Source organism: Coregonus lavaretus (genome assembly GCF_964263955.1).
Source record: "Coregonus lavaretus genome assembly, chromosome: 32".
Lineage (NCBI taxonomy): Eukaryota > Metazoa > Chordata > Actinopteri > Salmoniformes > Salmonidae > Coregonus > Coregonus lavaretus.
Window position 1 is genome coordinate 8,539,940 of NC_140019.1, and position 27,239 is coordinate 8,567,178.

At 46.3% G+C, this 27,239-nt stretch overlaps 1 protein-coding gene across 1 annotated transcript; it reads right to left on the reverse strand.

Moving 5' to 3' along the window:
* Nucleotides 1-22,676: 22,676 nt before the first annotated feature.
* Nucleotides 22,677-26,964, reverse strand: LOC311107443 (early growth response protein 1-like). Its single transcript, XM_084149936.1, has 2 exons — nucleotides 26,209-26,964; nucleotides 22,677-25,315 (listed from the first exon to the last, which is right to left on the reverse strand). The coding sequence occupies exons 1-2, from the start codon at nucleotides 26,417-26,419 to the stop codon at nucleotides 23,988-23,990; spliced, it is 1,539 nt and encodes a 512-aa protein (XP_084006062.1). The 5' UTR covers nucleotides 26,420-26,964; the 3' UTR covers nucleotides 22,677-23,987.
* Nucleotides 26,965-27,239: the final 275 nt, after the last annotated feature.

The following is a 27,239-nucleotide window of genomic DNA, read 5'->3' on the forward strand; positions in this document are numbered from 1 at the left end:
TGTACTGTGGATCAGGGGGGCTTCTACTCTTCGAACCCTCTCCTCCTCCTTTTCTTTACCCCTTTTCCTCTCCCCCCTGCCTCCTTCTCCTCCCTCTGCTCCCCCTCCATCTCCTCCCCTTTCTCTCCTCCCGCCCTCCCCTCCTCCTCTCCTCGTGTTTCAGTTCAGAGTCTCTTTGGGAGTCAGTCTGTAGGCCGGAGCCACTCCCCCGCTGTCCCCTGATCCTCTGTGAGTGAGGCAGGAGAAGAGTGATGGGGATTGCCCCTCTCACAGGCTCAGCCCATTACCTCCCTGCTGAGGCCTGAGCTCAGCTCTCAGCTCTCACCCCCACCAGCCAATCTACTATACATACAGGGATACAGTTACAGTAGGATATCACACTGAGACGCAATTATAGTACAGTAGGTAGCCCCACAGAAATAGAGTCTATTCATTGACTTGAATGGGGAGGCCCGTTCTAATAATTATTTCTAGAGTAGCCCACTGTGCTGTAAAATAGATTGCAGTTACAGTAGCTTAGCCAATAGACACAATTACTGTATATCCTGGGATCTATGCCATAAAAGAATCACTGCAGTGCCAGTCACCCATCCACAACAGATACAGGAGACGGGGAGAAGAAGCTATTTAAGAGTATCGGGGCGCAGCCCAGGTCCTGATAGTGTGACAACAATAAGGTCTAAGAGGAAACGAGATGAGGACAGGAAGCAATTTTAGAATATAGGGACACACCCAAGGTCCTGGATGGTGTGATAAACAATAAGGAGGTGTTTGGCCTATGATAGGCCCAGTGTAGAAAGACAGGAAGCTGCTCTGACTAAAGGGACTTGGTCTGTGGAAACAGCAGGATGGAGAAAATTACAAAATCCCCTTGTGAGACTATTAACACAGAGGGTCAGCCTGTGTTCATGTGGATAGACATCAATAGGAGTTGAAGCACATGTAGCTTTGAAAGGGAGCTTGGCGTACAGAGATAGCCAGGTAATAGAAAATACACATACTGTAGCAATCATACTCTTGAGTTCAGTGTTGTTGTTTCCATTCATACCATAGTAATGACTTACTAATCAGTTGCAATATTGTTTGATACATTATAGAAAACTAATATAATGTCATTCATGGACACGACAGCATTCATAAAATGAATTGCCCTCACACACAGTCAGAGCCAAAAACACACACATAGAGAAAAAGGATCACACAGAGCCAGCTGGGGCGGCCTGCCAACAGAGAGAAAGCGAGTGAGCTGAGAGAGAGAGAGAGAGAGAGAGAGAGAGAGAGAGAGAGAGAGAGAGAGAGAGAGAGAGAGAGAGAGAGAGAGAGAGAGAGAGAGAGAAAAGAGCACAGTCCTCTCAGAGAAAGGGCAGGAAAGTCCATACATAGCCAGCAGGAAGAGCTGTGTCAGGCAGGAAGCTCCTTGTATGGGTTTGTTGGCGGCTGGGAGAGTGACATTTCCTCTGCTGGTTGGCTCCCAGAGCAGAGATCACATGACCACAAGGCTCCTGGTAGACTGCAGGAGCGGGAAGCAGCCAGCTGCTGGCTGGCTGGGCCAGTAATCAGCTCTAGGCTCTCAGCTCCACTCCCTTTCTCTCTACTGTAAACCTACTGTAGCCTGTTGACTGCAGCCTGCTCCTGTAGTTTACTGTAGAGGTCCTCCTCTCACTACTACCTAATCTGACTGGGCCAGAAAGCAGTTCTAAACATGTTTTGTGTCTTTTTTGTGTCTACTATCTCCCTGTATTTCACACCTCTTTCCAACACAATGATACCTAGAGATGAATCAACTGTAAGTAATTTGTTGCTATCTTAGTTGTTCAACTGGCTACAACACAGCATATTATCTGTGTCAAATGTGACAGACAGACAAATCCCCCTTTAAGACCGACAGGTGAACCAACCAACAGACACACAGTAACAGTACATACTGACACTGTGCCTTCGGAAAGTATTCAGACCACTTTACTTTTTCCACATAAAATTGATTAAATTGTTTTTCTCTCTCTCATTAATCTACACACAATACCCCATAATGTCAAAGCAAAAACAAGTTTTTAGAATTTATTGCTAATTAATAAAAAATAAAAAAACAGAAATATCATATTTACTTAAGTATTCAGACCCTTTACTCAGTACTTTGTTGAAGCACCTTTGAGAGCGATTACAGCCTCGAGTCTTCTTGGGTATGACGCTACAAGCTTGGTACACTTGTATTTGGGGAGTTTCTCCCATTCTTCTCTGCAGATCCTCTCAAGCTCTGTCAGGTAGGATGGGGAGCATTGCTGCACAGCTATTCGATCGGGTTCAAGTCCGGGCTCTGGCTGGACCACTCAAGGACATTCAGAGACTTGTCCTGAAGCCACTCTTGTGTTGTCTTGGCTGTGTGCTTAGGGTCGTTGACCTGTTGGAAGGTGAACCTTCGCCCCAGTCTGAGGTCCTGAGCACTCTGGAGCAGGTTTTCATCAAGGATCTCTCTGTACTTTGCTCCGTTAATCTTTGCCTCGATCCTGACTAGTCTCCCAGTCCCTGCAGCTGAAAGACATCCCCACAGCATGATGCTGCCACCACCATGCTTCACTGTAGGGATGGTGCCAGGTTTCCTCCATAAGTGACGCTTGGTATTCAGGCCAAAGAGTTCAATCTTGGTTTCATCAGATCAGAGAATCTTGTTTCTCATGGCCTGAGAGTCTTTAGGTGCCTTTTGGCAAACTCGAAGCGGGCTGTCATGTGCCTTTTACTGAGGAGTGGCTTCCATCTGGCAACTCTACCATAAAGGCCTGATTGGTGGAGTGCTGAAGAGATGGTTGTCCTTCTGGAAGGTTCTCTCATCTCCACAGAGGAACTCTAGAGCTCTGTCAGAGTGACCATCGGGTTCTTGGACACAATCCTGTCTCGGAGCTCTACGGACAATTCCTTCGACCTCATGGCTTGGTTTTTGCTCTGACATGCACTGTCAACTCTGGGACCTTACATAGACAGGTGTGTGCCTTTCCAGATAATATCCAATCAATTGAATTTACCACAGGTGGACTCCAATCAAGTTGTAGAAACATCTCAAGGATGATCAATGGAAACAGGATGCACCTGAGCTCAATTTCGAGTCTCATAGCAAAGGGTCTGAATACTGATGTAAATAAGTTATTTCTGTTTTTTATTTTTAATAAATGTGCAAACATTTCTAAAAAACATGTATTGTGTGTAGATTGCTGATTTAAAAAAATATTTAATCAATTTGAGAATAAGGCTGTAATGCAACAAAATGTGGAAAAAGTAAAGGGGTCAGAATACTTTCCGAAGGCACTGTAGATAGACAGTGACTAGGTGTATTAGGCGCATACATCTGAAAAGCGACATTTACTAATGCAGTGCACCTGCTCCCTTGCTCTCTCTCTCTCTCTTTCTGCAATGGAAGGGGTGAGAGGATGGTCAGTAGACAGGTCTGGGTGAGGATGAGCCTCAGACACACACACACATCCCCACCCTCACACACACGGCTTGGTGTCATGGCTCTGCATAAAGTTACATCATTGAATAGGGCAGCAGGGAAGTACCCAGTTTCAATGGTGGCATAACTAGCATTGCTGGCATAGCAGGCATCCCTCTGGCTGCCAGGGTAGACCCAGGGGAGGTGCTGTGATCTGCTGGCCCAGGATGGAGTGACTGCAGGACAGGATTTCCAGCCTGGAAGTGTCCGGAGGAAAGACTGCTCTGGCCAGAACAAAGAGTATTATGTTCTGTTCTGATGGAGATGGAGTGGGGTGATGTGTTTGTGTGAGAAATAATGTTGCGGGGGTTGGGAGAGATAGAGAGAGAGAGAGAGATAGAGAGAGAGAGAGAGAGAGAGAGAGAGAGAGAGAGAGAGAGAGAGAGAGAGAGAGAGAGAGAGAGAGAGAGAGAGAGAGAGAGAGAGAGAGAGATAGAAAGAAAGAAAGAGAGAGTGGAGAGAAAAAGGAGATGAAGATAAGTAGCTACAAGAACAAGTGCAAACAACAAAAGGCTAGGCATTCCTTGAGAAAGGGAGAGTGTAGGAGGCTACTTTCATCACTTACACACTTAAACCATACAGCTCTTGGTCTGTTATCTCCCTCAGCTTTTAAAGCTAACATGGAAGTGAGAGAGAATAGAGCTAAAGGTAATAACATCATTCTCATCTCCATTCTCACTGCAGCTTTTAGCCTGCTGGCCAGGATAGAATAACAGCACAGAGCTGGGGTCATTATTCACAATGGAGGGGCTCTATTAGTAGAAATAGATGTGGTGTGTGTGTGTGTGTGTGTGTGTGTGTGTGTGTGTGTGTGTGTGTGTGTGTGTGTGTGTGTGTGTGTGTGTGTGTGTGTGTGTGTGTGTGTGCGTGTGCGTGTGTGCGTGTGTGCGTGTGTGCGTGTGTGTGTGTGCATGCGTGTATGTGTGCCTGTGTGAATTACACTTAACTGCGTGAATATTTCCAGCCCGTGAAAAAAAACAGACGTTTAGTAGCGAGGTGCTCTCATTGTAATCGAACACCATTACTGACTGCTTCACGTACATTAGAGTCTGGAAATGTTCGGGGAGAGGAGGAGAGGAGGAAGAGGGGGTAGTAAGGGGTAATTTTAGTGATGGGGCATTTAGGTATTGGGGTATTTAGCTCAACAAGATCTCACAGTTTTACCAATTTCACTTCAGATTTTGACGTTTATTCACGTTTCGCCAAATGTCAAATTTCAGTTGCTCCAAACGAAGTTGAAGGTTAAGGTTTTGGATAGGGTTAAAACAAACAACAAAACTTGAGTGTCAACCACTGGGATTGAACGCGCAACTTTCAGATCCGGAGTCGTGGGATTACGCCCATCCACCTCCCCTGTCCACAACGCCCTAGCAAAACCCAAGCTTACGTGATGGTAATAGCGCTCACTATTGCCCCTATTGGCCAGTTTTGAAGGGATTTCCCGACATCCTCTGGACAAGGACAGATGTCGAATTTCTAAGTCAATCTTGAGCAATCTGTCTGATTTAACTACAGTCTAATGATTGAAGCTATTGAAAATTGAAAGCATGCATGATCTGATCAAATACTGTACGTTATAATAGAGATAGATGGGTAGATAAATGGATAGATGGTTGCACAGGAAGGAGGGAGGGGAGGAATGGTAGGGGCAAGTATGTTCACAGGTTCATGACGAGGGGCTGCGGTTGAGGCTGTAATGGTTTAGGATTTAGGCCTTGACTTCACTTAAAATGTAACAAACTGTCAACTGTTTGACATTAAAAACGGAAAAGAAATTCCTGAAAAAACACCATACAAACGTGTCCGTATGTCCGTGTGTGCGAGTCCATCCGTGTGTGGGTTCCTAAATGCATACGTACGAGCAACAGAAGCTCACAGCAGGTACCCCAGCCCTCCTCGTTCCCCTCGTCCCCTGGCTCGCCACCCTGGTGACATCACTCAGAGTGTAAGTGGGAATCAGTTCCACCTCATCACAGAGGAACTATAAATAGTCTTAGAATGGTTCCATGGGACCAGAGAGGACAGCTGTAGTGAGTGGGTGGAAAAAAGATCGGGCCAGATGATCACACATTTGTCATATCGCTACTCCCAATTTCTCCCACTCCCCAGGCAGTGCCCATGCTGCCACCCCCGAGACTGACAACACCTCCAGGGCTCTGTCATAGAAACACACACACACTGCACGCACGCACACACACACACACACACACACACACACACACACACACACACACACACACACACACACACACACACACACACTGTTATAGGCACAGACACACACACATGCACACACAAACACACACACTGTTCACACACATGCACACACACACACACACACACACTGTTATAGGCACAGTCACACACACACACACACAAACACACATACACACACCTTCTAACAACTCCCTACACCTGTTTGCCTAGTTTTACCGCTACAGTGTTTTTCCAGAGGGAGTGATCATGTCATTACAAAAGGAGCTTAACGTTGGCAGGATGGAGAGGGCTCTTACATAACCTCTTGTAGGTGTGTTTCTTTTGAAATACCTGTAACACCTAACACAGGGCACAAGGGAATGCAAGCATGGAGAGGTGTGTGTACGTGTGCACACACTCGCGCACACACACAACTACAGAAAGCATACAAGTCAGCCAGTGTATCTAGCAGGACAAAGTGCTTCCCTCTCCCTGTGACAAGTGCTATTAGTTATCCCAGTGCATTGCATTTGCCACTGTTTTGGTTGCGTGACTGAAGCTTTCTTCATGTGGCACATTACGTTATTTATCATAAATTCATTCCACATGCATGAAGGCATTACCTAATGACTGAGTCAATGGATTCTGAATGGCTCTTGGCTGTGAAGGGGACTTTATGGTAAAATATTAAATTATGATGAGGTCTGTCGGCACTACGCAGGGAGAAAGGGACAGATATGGGAAAAGAAGGGAGGAAATAGATTGAGTGTGTGTGTGTTTGTATGAACCGCATGTTCTCTCACTACAGTTCGTAGCAGGTGGCTGTAGTGTGTCGGGTAGGAGTAGGACAATTGCCATAGCTACGGGAAGATCTTTGGGGGTGTGGGTGCTGCGATGTTTTCGCGCTACAGATGGCTGTATCGGTCCACTAATACAGGACTAGTAAAGGCCCAGTGCACAACTTTTGTTAAAAACAATTTTTTTCAACAGGAACTGAAAAACGGTAATATCGATGTTTCTCAGAGTTGTGGCTGAACGAGGACATGGATCTAGCAGTTTTTTGTATGCACAGATTTTTGTTTTGTTGCCTGTGCTAGAGACAGCTATATCACTCCGCTAATACATGACTAGTAAAGGCCCAGTGCACAACTTTTTTTAGTTTTATTCTGGTTTTAAGGGGTGCTGCAGCATCCTTAGCACCACTACTTCCTGAGGTTTTGATTGACAGAGTTGATGATGTCACCTTATTGGACATCTGGACGAAAGAGATTTCCCATCAGCACTCATTCTTTCTTTCAGCGAAAAGATTGTACGTTTTAAACACATCATAGTAACAAACTCTATAATTAAGCAATAGGACTGACAGCCAGAGTATTTCTGTGAATAAAGCATTGTTCTACCCTAACATCAACAAATATTCCATGAAAATATTTAGCTTTACAGAAATAAGTTAAAGCTTACCAACAGCGATCCTGCGGTCCCTTTGGACAATAGTTTCTGCTAAGCTGACAAATCGCTATCTGACCACAACCACCAAACCCCATGACTTTGAATTAGTGTGGTAAAACTGGTCACTTACTGTGTACTGTACTATTGGCTTGGTTCTTGTGAAACCACTATGACTCTCATTATCCTATGACCTTCCAGTAAAACCACTGACCCATCAATGACGCAGCGAATCCTTACGACACACATTGAGGTCTGGGAACTCATCCAACCAAGGGAGGCTTAGCATGAGGATGAAGTAGAATGAATATAGATACTGATCTACGTCAGTTTTGCTAACCAACCTCTTAACCGTTGGTCTCCTCACTAGTCGTCGTGACTAAATACAACAATCTTCAGGAAGGCTTTCCTTCTCAGTGGCGGTTCGTGCCGTTCAAGAGTAGGGAGGTGTGACGTTCTGGCTCCGGGACTCTTTGTTGTGAGCCAGGGTTGTCATTTTCTTTTGGGTGTATTTCTATGTGGGATCTGGTTGTTCATTTTCTATGTTTGGTTTTGTTGTTTATTGGGCATATGACTCCCAATCGGAGGTAACGAGTGTCAGCTGTTCGGCTCGTTATCTCTGATTGGGAGCCATATTTAATCTGTGTGGTTTCACCTTTGTTTGTGGGTTTTTGTTTCCGTGTGGCTGTTTGTTGTTATTTCAGCAGTGGAACTTCACGTATCGTATTTTGTTGTTTTCTCTGTGGTCACTTTATTTAATAAAGTCATCATGTATCTCGGAACACGCGCTGCGTATTGGTCTCATCCTTCAGACGATCATGACAGAAAAACCCACCACAAGAGGACCAAGCGGCGTAACAAGCGGCAACAGGACCTACCTACGCAGGATTTATGGGAGCCTCCTAAGGACTTTTGGACATGGGAGGAGATAAGGGCTGGTAAGGGTCCTTGGGCACAACCAGAGGAGTACCACCGCCCTCGTGAAGAGCTGGAGGCAGCTGCAGCCGAGAGGAGGTGGTATGAGGAGGCAGCGCGGAGTCGAGGCTGGAAGCCCGTGGTTACTCCCCAAAAATTTCTTGGGGGGGGGCTAAAAGGGAGTGTGGCGAAGGCAGGTAGGAGACCTGCGCCTACTCCCTGGACTGACCGTGGAGAGCGGGAGTACGGGCAGACACCATGTTACGCAGTAGAGCGCATGGTGTCTCCTGTACGCAGGCATAGCCCGGTGCGGTACGTTCCAGCTCCTCGTATCGGCCGGGCTAGATTGAGTGTTGAGCCGGATGTCATGAGGCCGGCCCCACGCAGCAGGCCACCAATGCGTCTCCTCGGGCCGGCTTACATGGCACCAGCCCTACGTATGGTTTCCCCGGTTCGCCCACATAGCCCGGTGCGGGTTATTCCTCCTTCCCGTACTGGTCGGGCGACGGGGAGCATACAACCAGGTAGGGTTGGGCAGGCTCAGTGCTCAAGGGAGCCAGTACGCCTGCACGGTCCGGTATTTCCGGCGCCACCTCCCCGCTCCAGCCCAGTACCACCAGTGCCTACACCACGCACCGAGCCTCCTGTGTGTTCCCAGAGTCCTGTGCGTCCTGTTGCTGCTCCCCGCACTAGCCCTGAGATGCGTGTCCTCAGCCCGGGACCACCAGTTCCGGCACCACGCACTAGGACTTATGTGCGTCCCCAGGGTCCTGCATGCCCTGTTGCTGCTCCCCGCACTAGCCCTGAGATGCGTGTCCTCAGCCCGGGACCACCAGTTCCGGCACCACGCACTAGGACTTATGTGCGTCCCCAGGGTCCTGCATGCCCTGTTGCTTCTCCCCGCACTAGCCCTGAGATGCGTATCCTCAGCCCGGTACCTCCTGTTCCGGCACCACGCACCAGGCCTACGATGCGCCTCAGACGGCCAGAGTCTGCCGTCTGCCCAACGGGGCCTGAACTGTCCGTCTGCCCAACGCCGTCTGAACTGCCCGTCTGCCCAACGGCGCCTGAACTGCCCGTCTGCCCAACGCCGTCTGAACTGTCCGTCTGCCAAGCGCCGCAGGAGCTGCCCGTCTGCCATGAGCCTGCTAAGCCGCCCGTCTGCCATGAGCCTACAGAGCCGTCCGCCAGACCGGAGCCGCTAGAGCTCTCCGCCAGACAGGAGCAGCCAGAGCCTTCCGCCAGACAGGAGCAGCCAGAGCCTTCCGTCAGACCGGATCAGCCAGAGCCTTCCGCCAGACAGGAGCAGCCAGATCCTTCCGCCAGACGGGATCAGCCAGAGCCTTCCGCCAGCCATGAGTGGCCAGATCCGTCAGCCAGCCATGAGCCGCCAGATCCGTCAGCCAGCCATGAGCCGCCAGATCCGTCAGCCAGCCATGAGCAGCCAGATCCGTCAGAGCCAGCCAGCCAGGATCCGCCACGTAGTCCTGTGCTGCCCCTTAGTCCGGTGCTGTCCCTTAGCCTTGTGCTGCCTCTTAGTCCGGTGCTGCCCATTTATCCAGGTGGGTTTAAGTGGAGGGTGGTCATTGGGAGGAGGTTAAGAAAGCGGGTAGGAACTATAGTGGGGTGGTGGTCAAGCCCGGAGCCGGAACCGCCTCCGGGGAGCAACACCCACCCAGCCCTCCCCTATTGTGGGGTTGTGAGGCGCGGTCGCAGTCCGCGCCTTTAGGGGGGGGTACTGTGACGTTCTGGCTCCGGGACTCTTTGTTGTGAGCCAGGGTTGTCATTTTCTTTTGGGTGTATTTCTATGTGGGATCTGGTTGTTCATTTTCTATGTTTGGTTTTGTTGTTTATTGGGCATATGACTCCCAATCGGAGGTAACGAGTGTCAGCTGTTCGGCTCGTTATCTCTGATTGGGAGCCATATTTAATCTGTGTGGTTTCACCTTTGTTTGTGGGTTTTTGTTTCCGTGTGGCTGTTTGTTGTTATTTCAGCAGTGGAACTTCACGTATCGTATTTTGTTGTTTTCTCTGTGGTCACTTTATTTAATAAAGTCATCATGTATCTCGGAACACGCGCTGCGTATTGGTCTCATCCTTCAGACGATCGTGACAGGAGGACAATAAAAACAATTATGAGCATGGCCTTATTTCTATTACAGCATATTGGATGACTGTCATTCATATTCCATTCACCCTGCTCAATGTAACATCAATAGGTTTAGGCTACGACATGATACTTGAATTTGCCCTACATAATACCCATCATGAGGTTGCTACAGTGGCTTGCGAAAGTATTCACACACCTTGGCATTTTTCCTATTTTGTTGCCTTACAACCTGGAATTAAAATGGATTTTTTGAGGGTTTGTATAATTTAATTTACACAACATGCCTACCACTTTGAAGATGCAAAATAATTTTTATTGTGAAACAAACAAGAAAAAAGACACACAAAAAAATACAACTTGAGCGTGCATAACTATTCACCCCCCCCCCCCCCCCCCCCCCCCCCCCCCCCCCCCCCCCCCCAAAGTCAATACTTTGTAGAGCCACCTTTTGCTGCAATTACAGTAGCAAGTATGTTGGGGTATGTCTCTATAAGCTTGGCACATCTAGCCACTGAGATTTTTTCCCATTCTTCAAGGCAAAACTGCTCCAGCTCCTTCAAGTTGGATGGGTTCCGCTGGTGTACAGCAATCTTTAAGTCATACCACATATTCTCAATTGGATTGAGGTCTGGGCTTTGACTAGGCCAGTCCAAGACATTTAAATGTTTTCCCTTAAACCACTCAAGTTTTTTCTAGCCACGCTTCCGTAAAGCCCAGCTCTGTGGAGTGTACGGCTTAAAGTGGTTCTATGGACAGATACTCCCAATCTCCGCTGTGGAGCTTTGCAGCTCCTTCAGGGTTATCTTTGGTCTCTTTGTTGCCTCTCTGATTAATGCCCTCCTTGACTGGTCTGTGAGTTTTGGTGGGCGGCCATCTCACCAAAACTCGGCCAGCAGGTTTGATGTGGTGCCATATTTTTCCAATTTTTAATAATGGATTTAATGGTGCTCCGTGGGATGTTCAAAGTTTCTGATATTTTTTTATAACCCACTCCTGATCTCTACTTCTCCACAACTTTGTCCCTGACCTGTTTGGAGAGCTCCTTGGTCTTCATGGTGCCGCTTGCTTGGTGGTGCCCCTTGCTTAGTGGTGTTGCAGACTCTGGGGCCTTTCAGAACAGGTGTATATATACTGAGATCATGTGACACTTAGATTGCACACATGTGGACTTTATTTAACTAATTATGTTACTTCTGAAGGTAATTGGTTGCACCAGATCTTATTTAGGGGCTTTGCAGCAAAGGGGGTGAATACATATGCACGCACCACTTTTTCGTTGTTTATATTTTACTATTTTTTGAAACAAGTTATTTTTTTCATTTCACTTCACCAATTTGGACTATTTTGTGTATGTCCATTACATGAAATCCAAATAAAAATCAATTTAAATTACAGGTTGTAATGCAAGAAAATAGGAAAAACGCCAAGGGGGATGAATACTTTTGCAAGGCACTGTACAACCTAGCCTACAAATGAAAGTTTATAATGTATGTGCACAGATGGAGAGACAAATTGAATTAATCAAGGTGACAGACAGTCAGAGTCATCATGCCCATAGGGGGCACAGATTTGCCCCCTCAGATTTGTCCTGTTTAGTAATAATAATAATAATAATCATAACAATTAAAAAATATATATTCTCTGTAATACTACTTGTCACCTAACAATTTTATGAAGTTGGCTTTAGCTAGCCCAGATAGGTTCCCAATCGCCCAACCTCAAAACTAGCAGAGATGCAGAGAAGCATATTTAGTTTCTTAAAACTAAGATACGCAGAAAAATACACATATTTTTGACATAGAATTAAGCATAATGATTATGGCTCTAGATTGCAGGAAAAAGCTGTTATTGCTATTGCAAATGTATCCAATTTATGGACAGGGGGCTAACCACCCACAGCCATCCTCACTTAATTTGTGCTCCCTCAGATTTTTGGGGTGCATGACACCCCTGCAGACAGTGACACATGCAATACCGCCTTGCACACTCTTGCCTGCATCTAGCTCAGGGATGGGCAACTCCAGTCCTTAGAGGCCTGATTGGTGTCACACTTTTTCCCCATCCCTAGCAAACACAGCTGATTAAACTAATTGCATTCTAAACTGAATATCATGATTAGGCTAGTAGATTATTGGAGTCAGGTGTGTTAGCTGAGGCTGGGGCAAAAGTGTGAAACCAATCAGGCCCCAGAGGACTGGAGTTGCCCGTCCCTGATCTAGCTGATCTGGGGTGTAATCATTAGTCCAAACCAGGGCTCTCCAAGCAAAACCTTCATACCATAAACGCTAAATGCTATACAGCCTACATCTTTGTCACTATATTAATATTATAGTCAAAGAACAAGAACTAATGTGTTAGTAAACCGACAATCCAATCCATGTGTACAATTACGCAGTACAGTGTACAGCAAGCAGTTTAGCAGTAACACTGGTGGGCCCTGGTGGCAATAAGTTAATAAAACCGAAAGCTTGCAGCAGAGATATTTATGCTCCTGATCTGTCTTAAGCCCCCTGACACCACTGTCACCACCAGGCAGGCATAGACGAAGGAGCTCACCACACTTAATTCATTACACTGCTAGCTAGCTGTAGCTTATGCTTTCAATGCTAGATTAATTATTATCTGATCCTTTGGACAACATGTCAGTTCATACTGCAAGAGCTCTGATAGGTTGGAGAACCTCCTCCGGAAGTCGTCGTAATTACTGTGTAAGTCTATGGAAGGGGGTGAGAACCATGAGCCTCGTAGGGTTTGTGTTGAAGTCAATGTGCCCAGAAGAGGACAGAAAATAGTTGTCCTCCGGCTATACCATGGTGCTACCCTAGAGGGTGCTGTTGAGGCTACTGTAGACCTTCATTGCAAATGAGTGTGTTTTAATCAGTTATTTGGTGAAGTGAATATTTTTTTGTATGGTTTGATCTAAAAAGGATCACTTTTTTAATGTTTAGCTATTTTAATTTTTATAAAATTCACTGAGTAGAATGGTCATGACCTTCCTCCTCAGAAGAGACTCCACTGATCAATATCCATCATATCCCATACATAAAACTGTATATCATGTATTTCAGCAGTATGGCTTTCTGTTGTGAAGAATAGGGCATTGTGACAGATCTATACATTACATCTCTATCTCCTGTACACCACTCTAAACATACAATACAGTAGCTAGCACCCTGCTGTGTACAGTCGTGGTCAAAAGTTTGAGAATGACACAAGTATTGGTCTTCACAAAGTTTGCTGCTTCAGTGTTTTTAGATATTTTTGTCAGATGTTACTATGGTATACTGAAGTATAATTACAAGCATGTCAAAGGCTTTTATTGACAATTACATTAAGTTTATGCAAAGAGTCAATATTTGCAGTGTTGACCCTTCTTTTTCAAGACCTCTGCAATCCGCCCTGGCATGCTGTCAATTAACTTCTAGGCCACATCCTGACTGATGGCAGCCCATTCTTGCAGAATTTGTGGGATTTTGTTTGTCCACCTGCCTCTTGAGGATTGACCACAAGTTCTCAATGGGATTAAGGTCTGGGGAGTTTCCTGGCCATGGACCCAACATTTCAATGTTTTGTTCCCTGAGTTATCACTTTTGCCTTATGGCAAGGTGCTCCATCATGCTGGAAATGCATTGGTCATCACCAAACTGTTCTTGGATGGTTGGGAGAAGTTGATTTCTGAGGAAGTGTTGGTACCATTCTTTATTCATGGCTGTGTTCTTAGGCAAAATTGTGAGTGAGCCTACTCCCTTGGCTGAGAAGCAACCCCACATATGAATGGTCTCAGTCAGGTTTCAAGACTGGTCATTCAACTGAGACTGCTCTTCTCTGTGTCACGGAGGCTCTCCGCACTGCTAAAGCTAACTCTCTCTCCTCTGCTCTTGTCCTTCTAGACCTGTCTGCTGCCTTTGATATTGTGAACCATCAGATCCTCCTCTCCACCCTCTCCGAGCTGGGCATCTCCGGCGCAGCTCACTCTTGGATTGCGTCCTACCTGACCAGTCGCTCCTACCAAGTGGCGTGGCGAGAAGCTGTCTCCGCACCACGTGCTCTCACCACTGGTGTCCCCCAGGGCTTAGTTCTAGGCCCTCTCCTATTCTCGCTATACACCAAGTCACTTGGCTCTGTCATATCCTCACATGGCCTCTCCTATCATTGCTACGCAGACGACACACAACTAATCTTCTCCTTTCCCCCTTCTGATAACCAGGTGGCGAATCGCATCTCTGCATGTCTGGCAGACATATCAGTATGGATGACGGATCACCACCTCAAGCTGAACCTTGGCAAGACGGAGCTGCTCTTCCTCCCGGGGAAGGACTGCCCGTTCCATGATCTCGCCATCACGGTTGACAACTCCGTTGTGTCCTCCTCCCAGAGTGCGAAGAGCCTTGGCGTGACCCTGGACAACACCCTGTCGTTCTCCGCTAACATCAAGGCGGTGACCCGATCCTGTAGGTTCATGCTCTACAACATTCGGAGAGTACGACCCTGCCTTACACAGGAAGCGGCACAGGTCCTAATCCAGGCACTTGTCATCTCCCGTCTGGATTACTGCAACTCGCTGTTGGCTGGGCTCCCTGCCTGTGCCATTAAACCCCTACAACTCATCCAGAATGCCGCAGCCCGTCTGGTGTTCTACCTTCCCAAGTTCTCTCACGTCACCCCGCTCCTCCGCACACTACACTAGCTTCCAGTTGAAGCTCGCATCTGCTACAAGACCATGGTGCTTGCCTACGGAGCTGTGAGGGGAACGGCACCTCCGTACCTTCAGGCTCTGATCAGTCCCTACACCCAAACGAGGGCATTGCGTTCATACACCTCTGGCCTGCTGGCTCCCCTACCTCTGCTGAAGCACAGTTCCCGCTCAGCCCAGTCAAAACTGTTCGCTGCTCTGGCACCCCAATGGTGGAACAAGCTCCCTCACGACGCCAGGACAGCGGAGTCACTCACCACCTTCCGGAGACATTTGAAACCCCACCTCTTTAAGGAACACCTGGGATAGGATAAAGTAATCCTTCTACCCCACCCCACCCCACCCCAAAAAAGAAAAAAACTAATAAAAAAGGAAAGAAAAAGAAAAGGTCAAAAATAAAATAAAGGTAAAAAAGAAAACAAGATATACTAAAAAATGATAAAATAGATTTTAAGAAAAAAATAAAAATAAAAATATATATAAAATCATAAATGAAATAATTAGAAAAAAAAACTAATAAAATCATAAAAATGTGTAAAATGTTTATCCCACTGGCTATAAGGTGAATGCACCAATTTGTAAGTCGCTCTGGATAAGAGCGTCTGCTAAATGACGTAAATGTAAATGTAAAATGTCTCAGGATGCTTTATTGTTGGCATTACACAGGACTGTAACAATCGAAAAGGGGATTCATCAGAGAAATTGACTTTACCCCAAATTAATTTTTGTGTCATTCTCAAAACTTTTGACCACGACTGTACTAGGAGGGGGGAAGTGGAGTGTAGCATAGCATCAGTTTTATCATGATAGAAGCCGACGCCTCTCTGAAGTGCTTGACTGTATTTATTTACTTTAGTCTTACAGGCTGTGTACAGTGATCGTATCCGATAGCCAGGCTGGGAAAGAGAGGGAAACAACCCTGGAGGCTTATGGGGGATCTGTTTGTGTTTCCCTGCCACCTAGGTGCATTTGTTAAAGCAGTGCGCTACTTGAAGTGGAGTAGAAGTGGCATTTCATTTGGTGATACTTGAGAGAGTTATTGTTTTTGTTGTCTATTTCGATGGGACTGTACTTGAAAAAGCATGTGTGTCCTTGGAAATGCAATTAACACTACTGAAAGAGTAATCGTGTTCGGAATAATGGCTAGTGTTGAGGCCGAAGTAGAGCCACACACACAAACGCACACACACACACGGACATACACACACTCCCAACCGAGCCAAGCTGGGGAGAGCAACAGGTGATATCCTGCATGCATGCGTATATGTGTGTGGGTAGACGTTAAAACGTGCATCTGTTGGGTCAGCTTGGTGTGAGAGCGGTCTGGTCAGGTCTGACAGCGTTGGGAGATAATTGAGTGGTGACGTCAGAGCTGGCAGACAGACGTTTTCTCAGCCTGGCGGAACACAGATTTCATGCCTAAATCACAAGGCCCAGACCTGTCATAATAAACAATGTCATTGATAAACGGCCGCATCTCTGACCATCTTTACTGACCTCATCTTTAAGCAAAACACATGGCACTCTGTTTGTAATAACAAACCCAAATAACAGGGCCTGGGGGCCCATAAAGTGTAATAGGAAAATAGACATACTGTGTGAACATCCACAAGAATTAAAAGGTTTTGGGTGCATGAAATGGTGCGTGAGAAATGATTAAAAGCACCTGCTACAGTAATTGTATCCTGTGCTCCCTAGTGGTCAGGGAGATAGTGATGAAAAGGCATCCTGCACATCCTACTCAAAATGAGATCACTGTGTATCTCTACAAGAAGCACAGCAAAAAGACCTTCAAGCAAATCCTACTTCCACAGTCCCTGTCCTCCTCCTGGAATAGAGATGTGGGATACCGTACCAGTAAGGGCTTCATTCACACAGAGGCGGAGTGTCTGAGAGACTGAGAGGCTCATCCCCCCTAGTGTCCTCCCCCTGTTTAATCTCTCCCTGCTGAGGTCAGAGGATGAGAGACAGCTGTTTTGGAGCAGCCGTGTGTGTGTGTGTGTGTGTGTGTGTGTGTGTGTGTGTGTGTGTGTGTGTGTGTGTGTGTGTGTGTGTGTGTGTGTGCCCTCTTCACCACTACAGTGAGCTCCCAGTGGCCCCAACATATGCCAAGGGCCGAGGAGCCAGGAGCCAGGAGCCAGGAGCCAGGGGCCAGGGGCCCGAGGTTCAGGAGCTCCAGCCTCACTCCCTGCTCACATTAAAGCCAGCTCTAATCACTGCGGGGACTTAGCCAATGATGTGCTTATCAAACAGCATATTTCAAAAAGGCATCTTAAAAGGCCCGAGGGTGAAGAGGCAATAAGATCACATTTGTATGTGGATGAAAGGGAACCGTGCAGACAGACCTTGCATCAGAATAGAGGGGATGGATCATTAGCATCGCCAGTTAAATCAGCAGCGCACAGGAGAGAGGAGAGCGAGAGAAGGAGAGTGAGAGGGAAAGAGATGGAGATAGAGATAGAGAGAGAAGGAGAGTGAGAGGGAAAGAGATGGAGAGAGAGATGGAGAGAGAAGGAGAGTGAGAGGGCATAAGATGGAGATAGAGATGGAGAGAGAAGGAGAGTGAGAGGGAAAGAGATGGAGATAGAGATGAGAGAGAAGGAGAGTGAGAGGAAAAGAGATGGAGAGAGAGATGGAGAGAGAAGGAGAGTGAGAGGGAAAGAGATGGAGATAGAGATGGAGAGAGAAGGAGAGTGAGAGGGCAAGAGATGGAGATAGATATGGAGAGAGAAGGAGAGTGAGAGGGAAAGAGATGGAGATAGAGATGGAGAGAGAAGGAGAGTGAGAGGGAAAGAGATGGAGATAGAGATGGAGAGAGAAGGAGAGTGAGAGGGAAAGGGAAGATAACATAAAGAAAGAGTGAAGCAGAGACAGGTAGAAGGAGAGAGAGAAAGAGCGAAGGATAGAGAGAAAGAGCAAAAGAGAGAGAGAAAGAGTGAAGGAGAGAGAGAAAGAGCGAATGATAGAGAGAAAGAGAGAAAGAGAGAGAGAAAGAGCGAAGGAGAAAGAGAAAGAGCGAAGGAGAGAGAGAAAGAGCGAAGGAGAGAGAGAGTAAATTAGAGGGAGAAGGGACTAAGGGAGAAAGGAATTACTCCCTTTTCGTCATGCTTTTTGTACCCTATTACACAGCTCCCCAAAAAGAATAAGAGAACAAGTACATTTTTGAACAAAGGGCTCTTGAAGTGGAAGCCTGTGGGGGCCATGAGGTGGCTCCATTGTGGGTTAGGGCACAGTGAAGCCACAACACTCATTCTGCTCCCAACCACCCCTTCTCAAACAGAACATGCCTGCAAGTGAGCTTTGATACTGTATGTGCTAGAAATCCTTGGAACAGCAGCAAAGGGAAACGGTAATGCACACATCCCAGGCACTTTCAAAGAAATTGCCCTCCCGTCTCTGAAGTTGGTGTGTTGGACACAGTGTGACAAAGTTGGCTCAAAATAACTCCACGCCTTGCGCTGAATGCAGTCTGAATACCTCCATATGCGGCAATCTGGCAGTAAACTAGACCTCACAAAGACAACAATGTGATTTCAGATTAGAGCAAGCGCTAATGGATTTTCATAAGACATATAGCCTCTGTGACCACAATAATACTGTAAACAATGATGGAAAACGTTTGGCTTTCCAAAACACTGCGGGCGGTGAAATTTAAAATGCTTTTTAGTTGAAGAATAGGTATAATCTCGGTCCTCGCGACGTCCCCTAAGGAATTGAACTTCAGTGCTGGTTTGTGCTTGTGTGTGTGAGTTCGGGTGTGTGTCCATGCCTGAACATATTGTTGTGTATAATTCAATTATAGTACAGTAATTATGTAGATTTCTCCGCCTGAAAAATGGAGCATCCTTTATCTTCCAGCAGTGCTGTATTGTTTGATTGCCGGCTGTTGTTGTTATTGTTCCTGTCTCTGCATTGTTTTGTTTTGTTTGGAAACACACATACACACACATACACACTTTCAGTCAGCGGAAGAGAAGAGGGGTGTGTCGAGGGATGTCTGTTGGGGGGACTGTGAGTGTTAGCTAAGGGATATACACTGGAGCATTGGGACGGAGGATATCACTGCTAACATGGCAAAATCACACACGCACACACACACCTCATCAAACCCAGTTTAGAAAGTCAATTTGGGATCAGGAGACTAATTATCTTAATTATTTTCCTTTCCCTCTATGCCTCTCTCTTTCACTTGTTTTCCGTCTTCCTTTTTAGCTGTGTTTGCATTTGTGCGTATTTTGGTGGTGAGTGTATTGCACACCCTAACTTTGGGAAAAAAACTCTAGTCCTACTTGTCTGCACTATATGGATGTTAGTACAGTTATATAGTGCTCTGGGTTCAGTGATGTTTGGCAACGTTTAAAAGTTGGAGAAGGATATTTGATGACTGCGCCATGATGAAAAGGCTGTGTAGCCTATGCTTCTTAAGTAGGCCTAATCTTCAGAATTTGGATTAATTAATCTAAATAGGACTAAAACTGATAAACTATCATCACATGTGCCAATTAGGCCTTCCATTTTGGCACATAAATTAATGTTCTCAAATAATTTACATCACTCCAGACGGATTACCAGGACATGTACTCAGAGCATGCGCGGTCTTCACTGACATTTTCAACCTCTCCCTGGCCGAGTCTGAAATACCTACATGTTTCAAGCAGACCACCATAGTCCCTGTGCCCAAGAAAGCGAAGGTAACCTGCCTAAATGACTACTGCCCCGTAGCGCTCACGTCGGTAGCCATGAAGTGCTTTGAAAGGCTGGTCATGGCTGACATCAACACCATCATCCCGGAAACCCTAGACCCACTCCAATTCTCATACTGCCCCAACAGATCCACAGATGACATAATCTCAATCGCACTCCACACTGCCCTTTCCCACCTGGACAAAAGGAACACCTATGTGACAATGCTGTTCATTGACTACAGCTCAGCGTTCAACACCATACTGCCCACAAAGCTCATCACTGAGCTAAGGACCCTGGGACTAAACACCTCCCTCTGCAACTGGATCCTGGACTTCCTGACGGGCCGCCCCCAGGTGGTAAGGGTAGACAACAACACATCTGCCACGCTGATCCTCAACACGGGGGCCCCTCAGGGGTGCATGCTCAGTCCCCTCCTGTACTCCCTGTTCACCCACGACTGCGTGGCCAAGCACGACTCCAACACCATCATTAAGTTTGCTGACAACACAATGGTAGTAGGCCTGATCACTGACAACGATGAGACAGCCTATAGGGAGGAGGTGAGAGACCTGGCAGTGTGGTGCCAGGTCAACAACCTCTCCCTCAATGTGAGCAAGACAAAGGAGATGATCATGGACTACAGGAAAAGGAGGGCCAAACACGCCCCCAGTCACATCGATGGGGCTGTATTTGAGCAGGTCGAGAGTTTCAAGTTCGTTGGTGTCCACATCACCAACAAACTATCATGGTCCAAACACACCAAGAAAGTCGTAAAGAGGGCACGACTATGCCTTTTCCCCCTCAGGAGACTGAAAATATTTGGCATGGGTCCCCAGATTCTCAAAAAGTTCTACAGCTGCACCATCGAGAGCATCCTGACCGGTTGCATCACCGCCTTGTATGGCAACTGCTCAGCATCCAACCGTAAGGCACTACAGAGGGTAGTGCGTACAGCCCAATACATCACTGGGGCCAAGCTTCCTGCCATCCAGGACCTATATACTAGGCGGTGTCAGAAGAAGGCCCAAAAAATTGTCAAAGACTCCAGTCACCCAAGTCATAGACCGTTCTCTCTGCTACCGCACAGCAAGCGGTACCGGAGTGTCAAGTCTAGGTCCAAAAGGCTCCTTAACAGCTTCTACCCCCAAGCCATAAGACTGCTGAACAACAAATCAAATGGCCACCCGGACTATTTGCATTGACAGTAAGGTCTACACCTGTTGTATTCGGCGCATGTGACAAATACAATTTAATTTGATTTGATTTGACTCAGTAGCATACAAGCCTACAATTAAGCCTAGCCGCATGAACACCACATGGAAGAGAGGGACGGTGGAGTGGTCTAGTTATCAGAATGAGCACTAGGCCGATGACGTTTTCAGTGATAATCATGATGAATATATAAATGGCAATGTAACTTATATTCTTTGAAATAGGCGGCGGTTAAAATCATCTCCTAGATTCCAGAGGAGCACTTGTTACTGTCCACGCTTTCATCTGCTTCGAACATTCGATAATAACCCCACGCAGATGAATTCACAGTGTCACAAGCGGTCTCAGAACAATACATATAGAATCAAATTATTCCTAAACATATATCCTGTTTGCAACAAGGCACTAAAGTAATACTGTGAAAAATGTGGCAAAGCAATTAACTTTTTGTCCTGAATACAAAGTGTTATGTTTGGGGCAAATCCAATACAACACATTACTACCACTCTCCATATTTTCAAGTATAGTGGTGGCTGCATCATGTTATGGGTATGCTTGTAATCGTTAAGGACTGGGGAGTTTTTCAGGATAAAAAAGAAACGGAATGGAGCTATGCACAGGCAAAATCCTAGAGGAAAACTTGGTTCAGTCTGCTTTCCACCAGACACTGGGAGATTAATTCACCTTTCAGCAGGACACTAACCTAAAACACAAGGCCAAATCTACACTGGAGTTGCTTACCAAGAAGACAGTGAATGGTCCTGAGCGGCTGAGATTACAGTTTTGATTACTACTTGAAAATCTATGGCAAGACCTGAAAATGGTTGTCTAGCAATGATCATCAACCAACTTGACAGAGCTTGATGAATTTTGAAATGAATAATGGGAAAATGTTGCACAATCCAGGTATGGAAAGCTCTTAGAGACTTACCCGGAAAGACCCAAAGGTGCTTCTATAAAGTATTGACTCAGGGGTGTGAATACTTATGTAAATGAGATATTTCTGTATTTCATTTTCATTAGATTAGCACAAATGTCTAAAAACATTTTTTCACTTTGTCGTTATGGGGTATTGTGTGTAGATGGGTGAGAAAACAATCTATTTAATCAATTTTGAATTCAGACTGTAACACAACAAAATGTGGAATAAGTCAAGGGGTATGAATACTTTCTGAAAGCACTGTATGTAGTAAGGGCTGGATTCAATCCATATCGCAGAAGTATCGCAAAAGATCTGCATAAAAACGTCAAGGTGATTTCCGATTGAGCCGACATATGCAGTGTTTACAGTGAATGCAGTGTCCGCGACTGCGGGAACATTGCCTTTCATTGTCAATTGTGCTATAAAGCAGATCTTCAGCGCTACAGATTGAATAGAGCCCTTAACCTAGTTATGTAATAATTACCTGAATGTCCAAAATCTAAAAACAATATGGGTAGACCTCTATCGATTGAATGATTTGAATCTTGTTTAAAAACTTTCGCTCATGCTCAAATAGCAGGGAACGAGGTTCATATCGATTAGCCTAATATCTCAAAGTAGCATGTAGATACAATTATATCTAAGTTGCTAGTCCCCATCTTCATATAGTCTAGATAGTCATGGGAGTCATGCATTTGCTTTCTCAATGAAGGTTCACCAGGAGAACAATGATCAATGTAGTGACCGTGAAATCATTCTGGGAAATGTCTCTTCAATTAGACTAAAGGTCCCCATGATGTGGGAACTGTGGGGGAATCCACTTATAGAGCATGCACATATCGGATTATGATATAGCCTATGATGTGCATGTATAGGCTATAATGTATGGGATGGATGGGTGAGGATGCAGGCTACAGATATGAGCCCTGAAATGCAATGAGATGCTCTAATATGATTTTTGTCATGTACCAATGGAAATATTTGAAACCAGTCAGTAATAAAGTACGGAAGGCAATTCTATACATATATTTACGTTTTATTTATATTTAATTTCTGGGAGGATATCATGTACACCAAATATCCCATTGGCAGTTAAGCGCATTCAATGTGTTGAGAAGCCAGAAACAGTCACTTGATTTAACAAACACAAATACAAAATAGACATAAACCACAAAATAATGAGCCGCATGTATATAACATACAAAAGAATCCCATGCCTACTCAGTAGGTAAGTACAACATTCCAACTTGAAGGTGTGGATATTTACATTTCTTCTGTTAAAAAAATATAGTTTATAATTTTGCTTACATTCTAAAGAAATGAAGCGGTGCCCTCATATCATCTCGTCCCTTTCTTCCCTTTCTCTTTGTCTGAGCATAACTTACATTCTGTAACAAAAATATCCCTTCAACCCTTAAGGCGAGACGCAACGCATCATCTCTCGCACGCAGCCGTGTCAAAACATCAGCAAGGCTTCACAAAAAGGCACCAGAAACGGGAACGTTGGCTGTTTAGTTTTTTTTTTAGTTTAAGTTGTATTTTTTTCTCTTTTTTGTCCACATAACAGACTGATATGTCACATGATGTGAGAAAGAGAAAGATAGTACCAGTGGATGATATTTACAAAACAATAGAAACTAACATCACTCTTAACACATGCTTGAATACTTAAGTGCTTATTTCGTCATCAAACAAAGTTTAAAAAAAAACGCATCACAGCATCGTCATCACTACATCATAGAGAAAGTATTAGAATAGAAAATATGGCCCTGCTCACTTCAAATAATACAATGCAAATAAGTTTTTCACATCAATGGTACCAAAGAATGGGGGAAAAAGGAGCAAAACATGGCACGAGTACAATATACATATTATGTAGCTTATGTATATCATTCAATGCATTGTGTACTGTAAATGATAGCCTCGGAGGGCAAGCGTGCCTTAGTACCAGGCAATGTTCAGTCTGTCTGTCTGTTTGTCTCCGTCTGTGCATTCACTAATAGGAACGACCTGTCTACGCCAGTTTCAACTCCGGCTCTAGAAAGTCTTGTATGCCTTGTTTGAAGCGCTGCATTTGCTTTATCGACAGAGAAAGAAAAAATCCCTTTTTGTCTTCTATATTGTCTTTGTCCTTGACGTGTGTATAGTTTTATCTCTTCTTCAGGTGAATCTGAGGATTCACTGAACAGAGCTTGCGGAGGGAGCAGGCAGAAAAGTGCTTTTCAGAAGGTGAATAACAAGTCTTTTGATGCTGATTTCTCCCCTCAAAGAGATTGTACTGAGTGGTGAGGAGGAGAGAATAAAATGTGTTTTCTCTTTCTCTTCCTTAGCAGATCTCGATTGTCCTTGGGGAGAGTGTGGACTGCATGTCTGATAGCGGGGTGGGGACCGGAGAGGTGTAGATGGAGGCTACGGAGGAGGGGAAGGAGGATGCCATGGAGGACTGAAAGGTAGTGGACATGGACATGGAGACAGAGGGGTAGGTGGTGGCGATGGAGGGAGAGGGGTACGAGGTGTGGATGGGAGAGGAGTAGCAGGATGTGACTGGGGAGGGGTAGGAGGAGACCGGGGAGGGGTAGGAGGTGATGGGAGAGGCGTAACTAGAGGCAGGGGAAGGGGCTGATGCTGAAGCTGCTGCTACAGCCAACAACCCAGTCATCCCACCGTTTTCCGCCTTCTTGTCCTTCTGCCTCATGTGGATCTTGGTGTGCCTCTTCCTCTCGTCGCTGCGGGCAAACTTGCGTCCACAGATCTCGCAGGCGAAGGGCTTCTCACCGGTGTGCGTGCGTATGTGCGTGGTCAGGTGGTCGCTGCGGCTGAAGTTGCGCATGCAGATACGGCACTGGAAGGGCTTCTGGCCTGTGTGGATGCGGATGTGGCGTGTCAACTCGTCTGAGCGGGTGAAACGGCGGTCGCATGTCTCCACGGGGCAGGCATACGGCCTCTCGTGGGGCGGCGTCTTGCTGGGCCGGTTGGGGTACTTGCGCATGCGGCTGGGCTTGATCACCTGGGACTGGTAGACACGCTTCGGGTCTTGGGAGCCTGTCTGGGTGGCGAAGGCTTTTATGGTGGACAGGGGGGTGAGGGAGGGCTGGCCTGACCCGTTCTGGAAGGGCTTCTGATCAGGTAGAAGGCTAATCTCCCCCTGCTGCTGGGGGAAGAGGTAGTCAGGGATCATGGGCACAGGGAAGCTGTTGCCACACATCTTCCCGTTAGGGTAGGCTGGAGGGTTGTACTGGAGCGACCCTCCGGCGGGGCTGGGGAAGCACTGGCCCTGATCGGAAAATATGTCAGGGCTGGCGCTGGAGTAGGTAGGAGCAGCCGAGTAGATGGGGTTATTCTCACTGTGGTGGACGGAGCAGCTCAGACCGGAGCTCTGAGAGGAGATGGCGATGGATGAGATAGAGGAGGACAACGAGGAAGAGGTGCCGGTCTGAGAGGCGGAGGAGGATGGGGTGGAGGTGGAGGGGGGGTTGATCGCAACCAGCCCACTGACCAGACTGAACAGGGGCTCGGCCCACAGGCTGTTGCTGCTGTTGGTGGCGGGCTCCATGGTGAAGCGGCCGGTGTAGGAGATGGGAGGCAGCCGCTGGGTGGAGTAGCTCTGCTCGCCCATCGACTTCTCACAGTTCATGGAGATATCAGGTAACGTATCTGCAAAGAGAAAGATTAATCAATTAATATCCATGAGGGAGGGAGGGAGGGAGGGAGGGAGGGAGGGAGGGAGGGAGGGAGGGAGGGAGGGAGGGAGGGAGAAGGGGAATCCTGCCAGAGGTGGACAGTGTTGCCCCTCTCCTCTCTAAGAGCAGCAGGTGCCTACGCAAAGCAGGAGAACCAGCCTCCCTCCCTCCCAGCCCAGCAACCCCAGCTCTTTCCCACCTCTAAACTCCCACACCAGCCATTTCCTCCACTAACCAAAAGATAGACGAGAGCTGTCGTGCAAGTCAAGCCAAGCCATCTGCATGCATTTTTAGATATATTTTATTTTACAGTTGTATTTTTTTTCTGTGACGCACACAAACACACACGCGCGCCAAGCTCTTGAAGTCCACCACATAGCCAAAGGAAATTGATTACTGAAACTGCAGTTCAGCTGGTTTTAGGAATGCAATTTTAGTGTAGCTCTAGACTGTCTGAAGGTATGCAATGAGTGAGCAATGCTGAAGCTCAAATACAATCCAAAAGTGATGAAGAGCTACAATTTAATTGATCAAATTCTCAATTTTGGGGGGGTTAGGTATTTCCAATCGTCATTCATTAAATTGCTTTATTATATTTAATTTGTTTATTTAAAAAGAAAATCTAAACATAATTAGAAGTAGACATATCTCATTCAAAGAGCATATTCAACATATCAAGGGTCTTCTCTTGAAGCTGAAATGTAATTAATAGTTGCCAGCTGAACACAAACAATGATCATGCATTATTATGCATTATGTATCAACTGTTTCATGCCATGCATTCTGCTACTGCAGAATGCAGTCTATCATACAATACAATACAATACAGTAGTTCCATACAGCAATAGACCAAGGAGACACTCTTACCTCCAGTAAGGTGGTCATACTGCTCTCCTGGCTCCCCCGATCCGAAATCTGCTCCCTCGGGCGCTGAGGCAGAGAGGAAGGGGGTCCCAGCGGAGCTCAACATCATCATATCCTCCAGCTTGGGATAGTTATCCATGTGCGAGTGGGTGAAGCTGAGGGCGTCTGAGATCTGCAGGGCTGGATTGAGCATCTCTGTCTTGGTTGCAGCCATCCTCCAGGGATGTGGTGCTGTAGGGGGCTGAGGCTGCGCTGGAGGCTGGAGAGGAGTGCAGCGAGGCTGGGTGCAGTCTGGGCAGAGTGGTGATAGTCCTCTCTCAGGTGGAGGAAATCACCAGTCCACTTTAGGGAGCAGGGTCAGACTGCTACTGCTGCTGCTGAGGATGAGGAGATATTATCTTCTATTTCTTTCTCTCTTTTCTCTGGTTCTCCAAGAGTCTTCTTGTCTTGTTCCTCCTCTTGTCCAAGATGTGTACAAATCCACTTTATTATTTTCTTTCTGAGAAGAGTAGTTAGATCAGATGTCCCTTTTACTCATTCCCTAAAATTAATGATAAATAATCATTAATATATTTTTTCTTTTCACTAGTTTAATCCAATTAGGGTGTTGCCCTTTTGGATAATTTGTTGTTGTTGTTGCTTTGAATTCACTTTTACTTTTTGAGTGAAAATGTTCTTAGTTAGGGAGAAAGCGCTGTATGTGTGTATCTGGCTATCTCTGCTCTAAGGTTAGCTGTTCTGAGCTCTGAGGGCGCACTCTCATGCTCAGAGAATCCCCACTCCTTTATATACCCTCTCTCCGTGACGTAGATGTCCATGTATGGAGTGGAGGAAGCCCATATTTAGGCACTGCAGTGGAGGACACATGACGTTGGCCAGGGGGAAAGCAGAGAGGAGACACTTTATATTGAACCAGTGCAATAAATCGCGGGAAGATAACCGCTCTTCCTCAACCCTGAATCGATGCATCTTCATAGAATCCCTGCTAGAGAAGGCGGCATAATTCTTGCTGTCTCCCCGATGGCGCGTTGTTT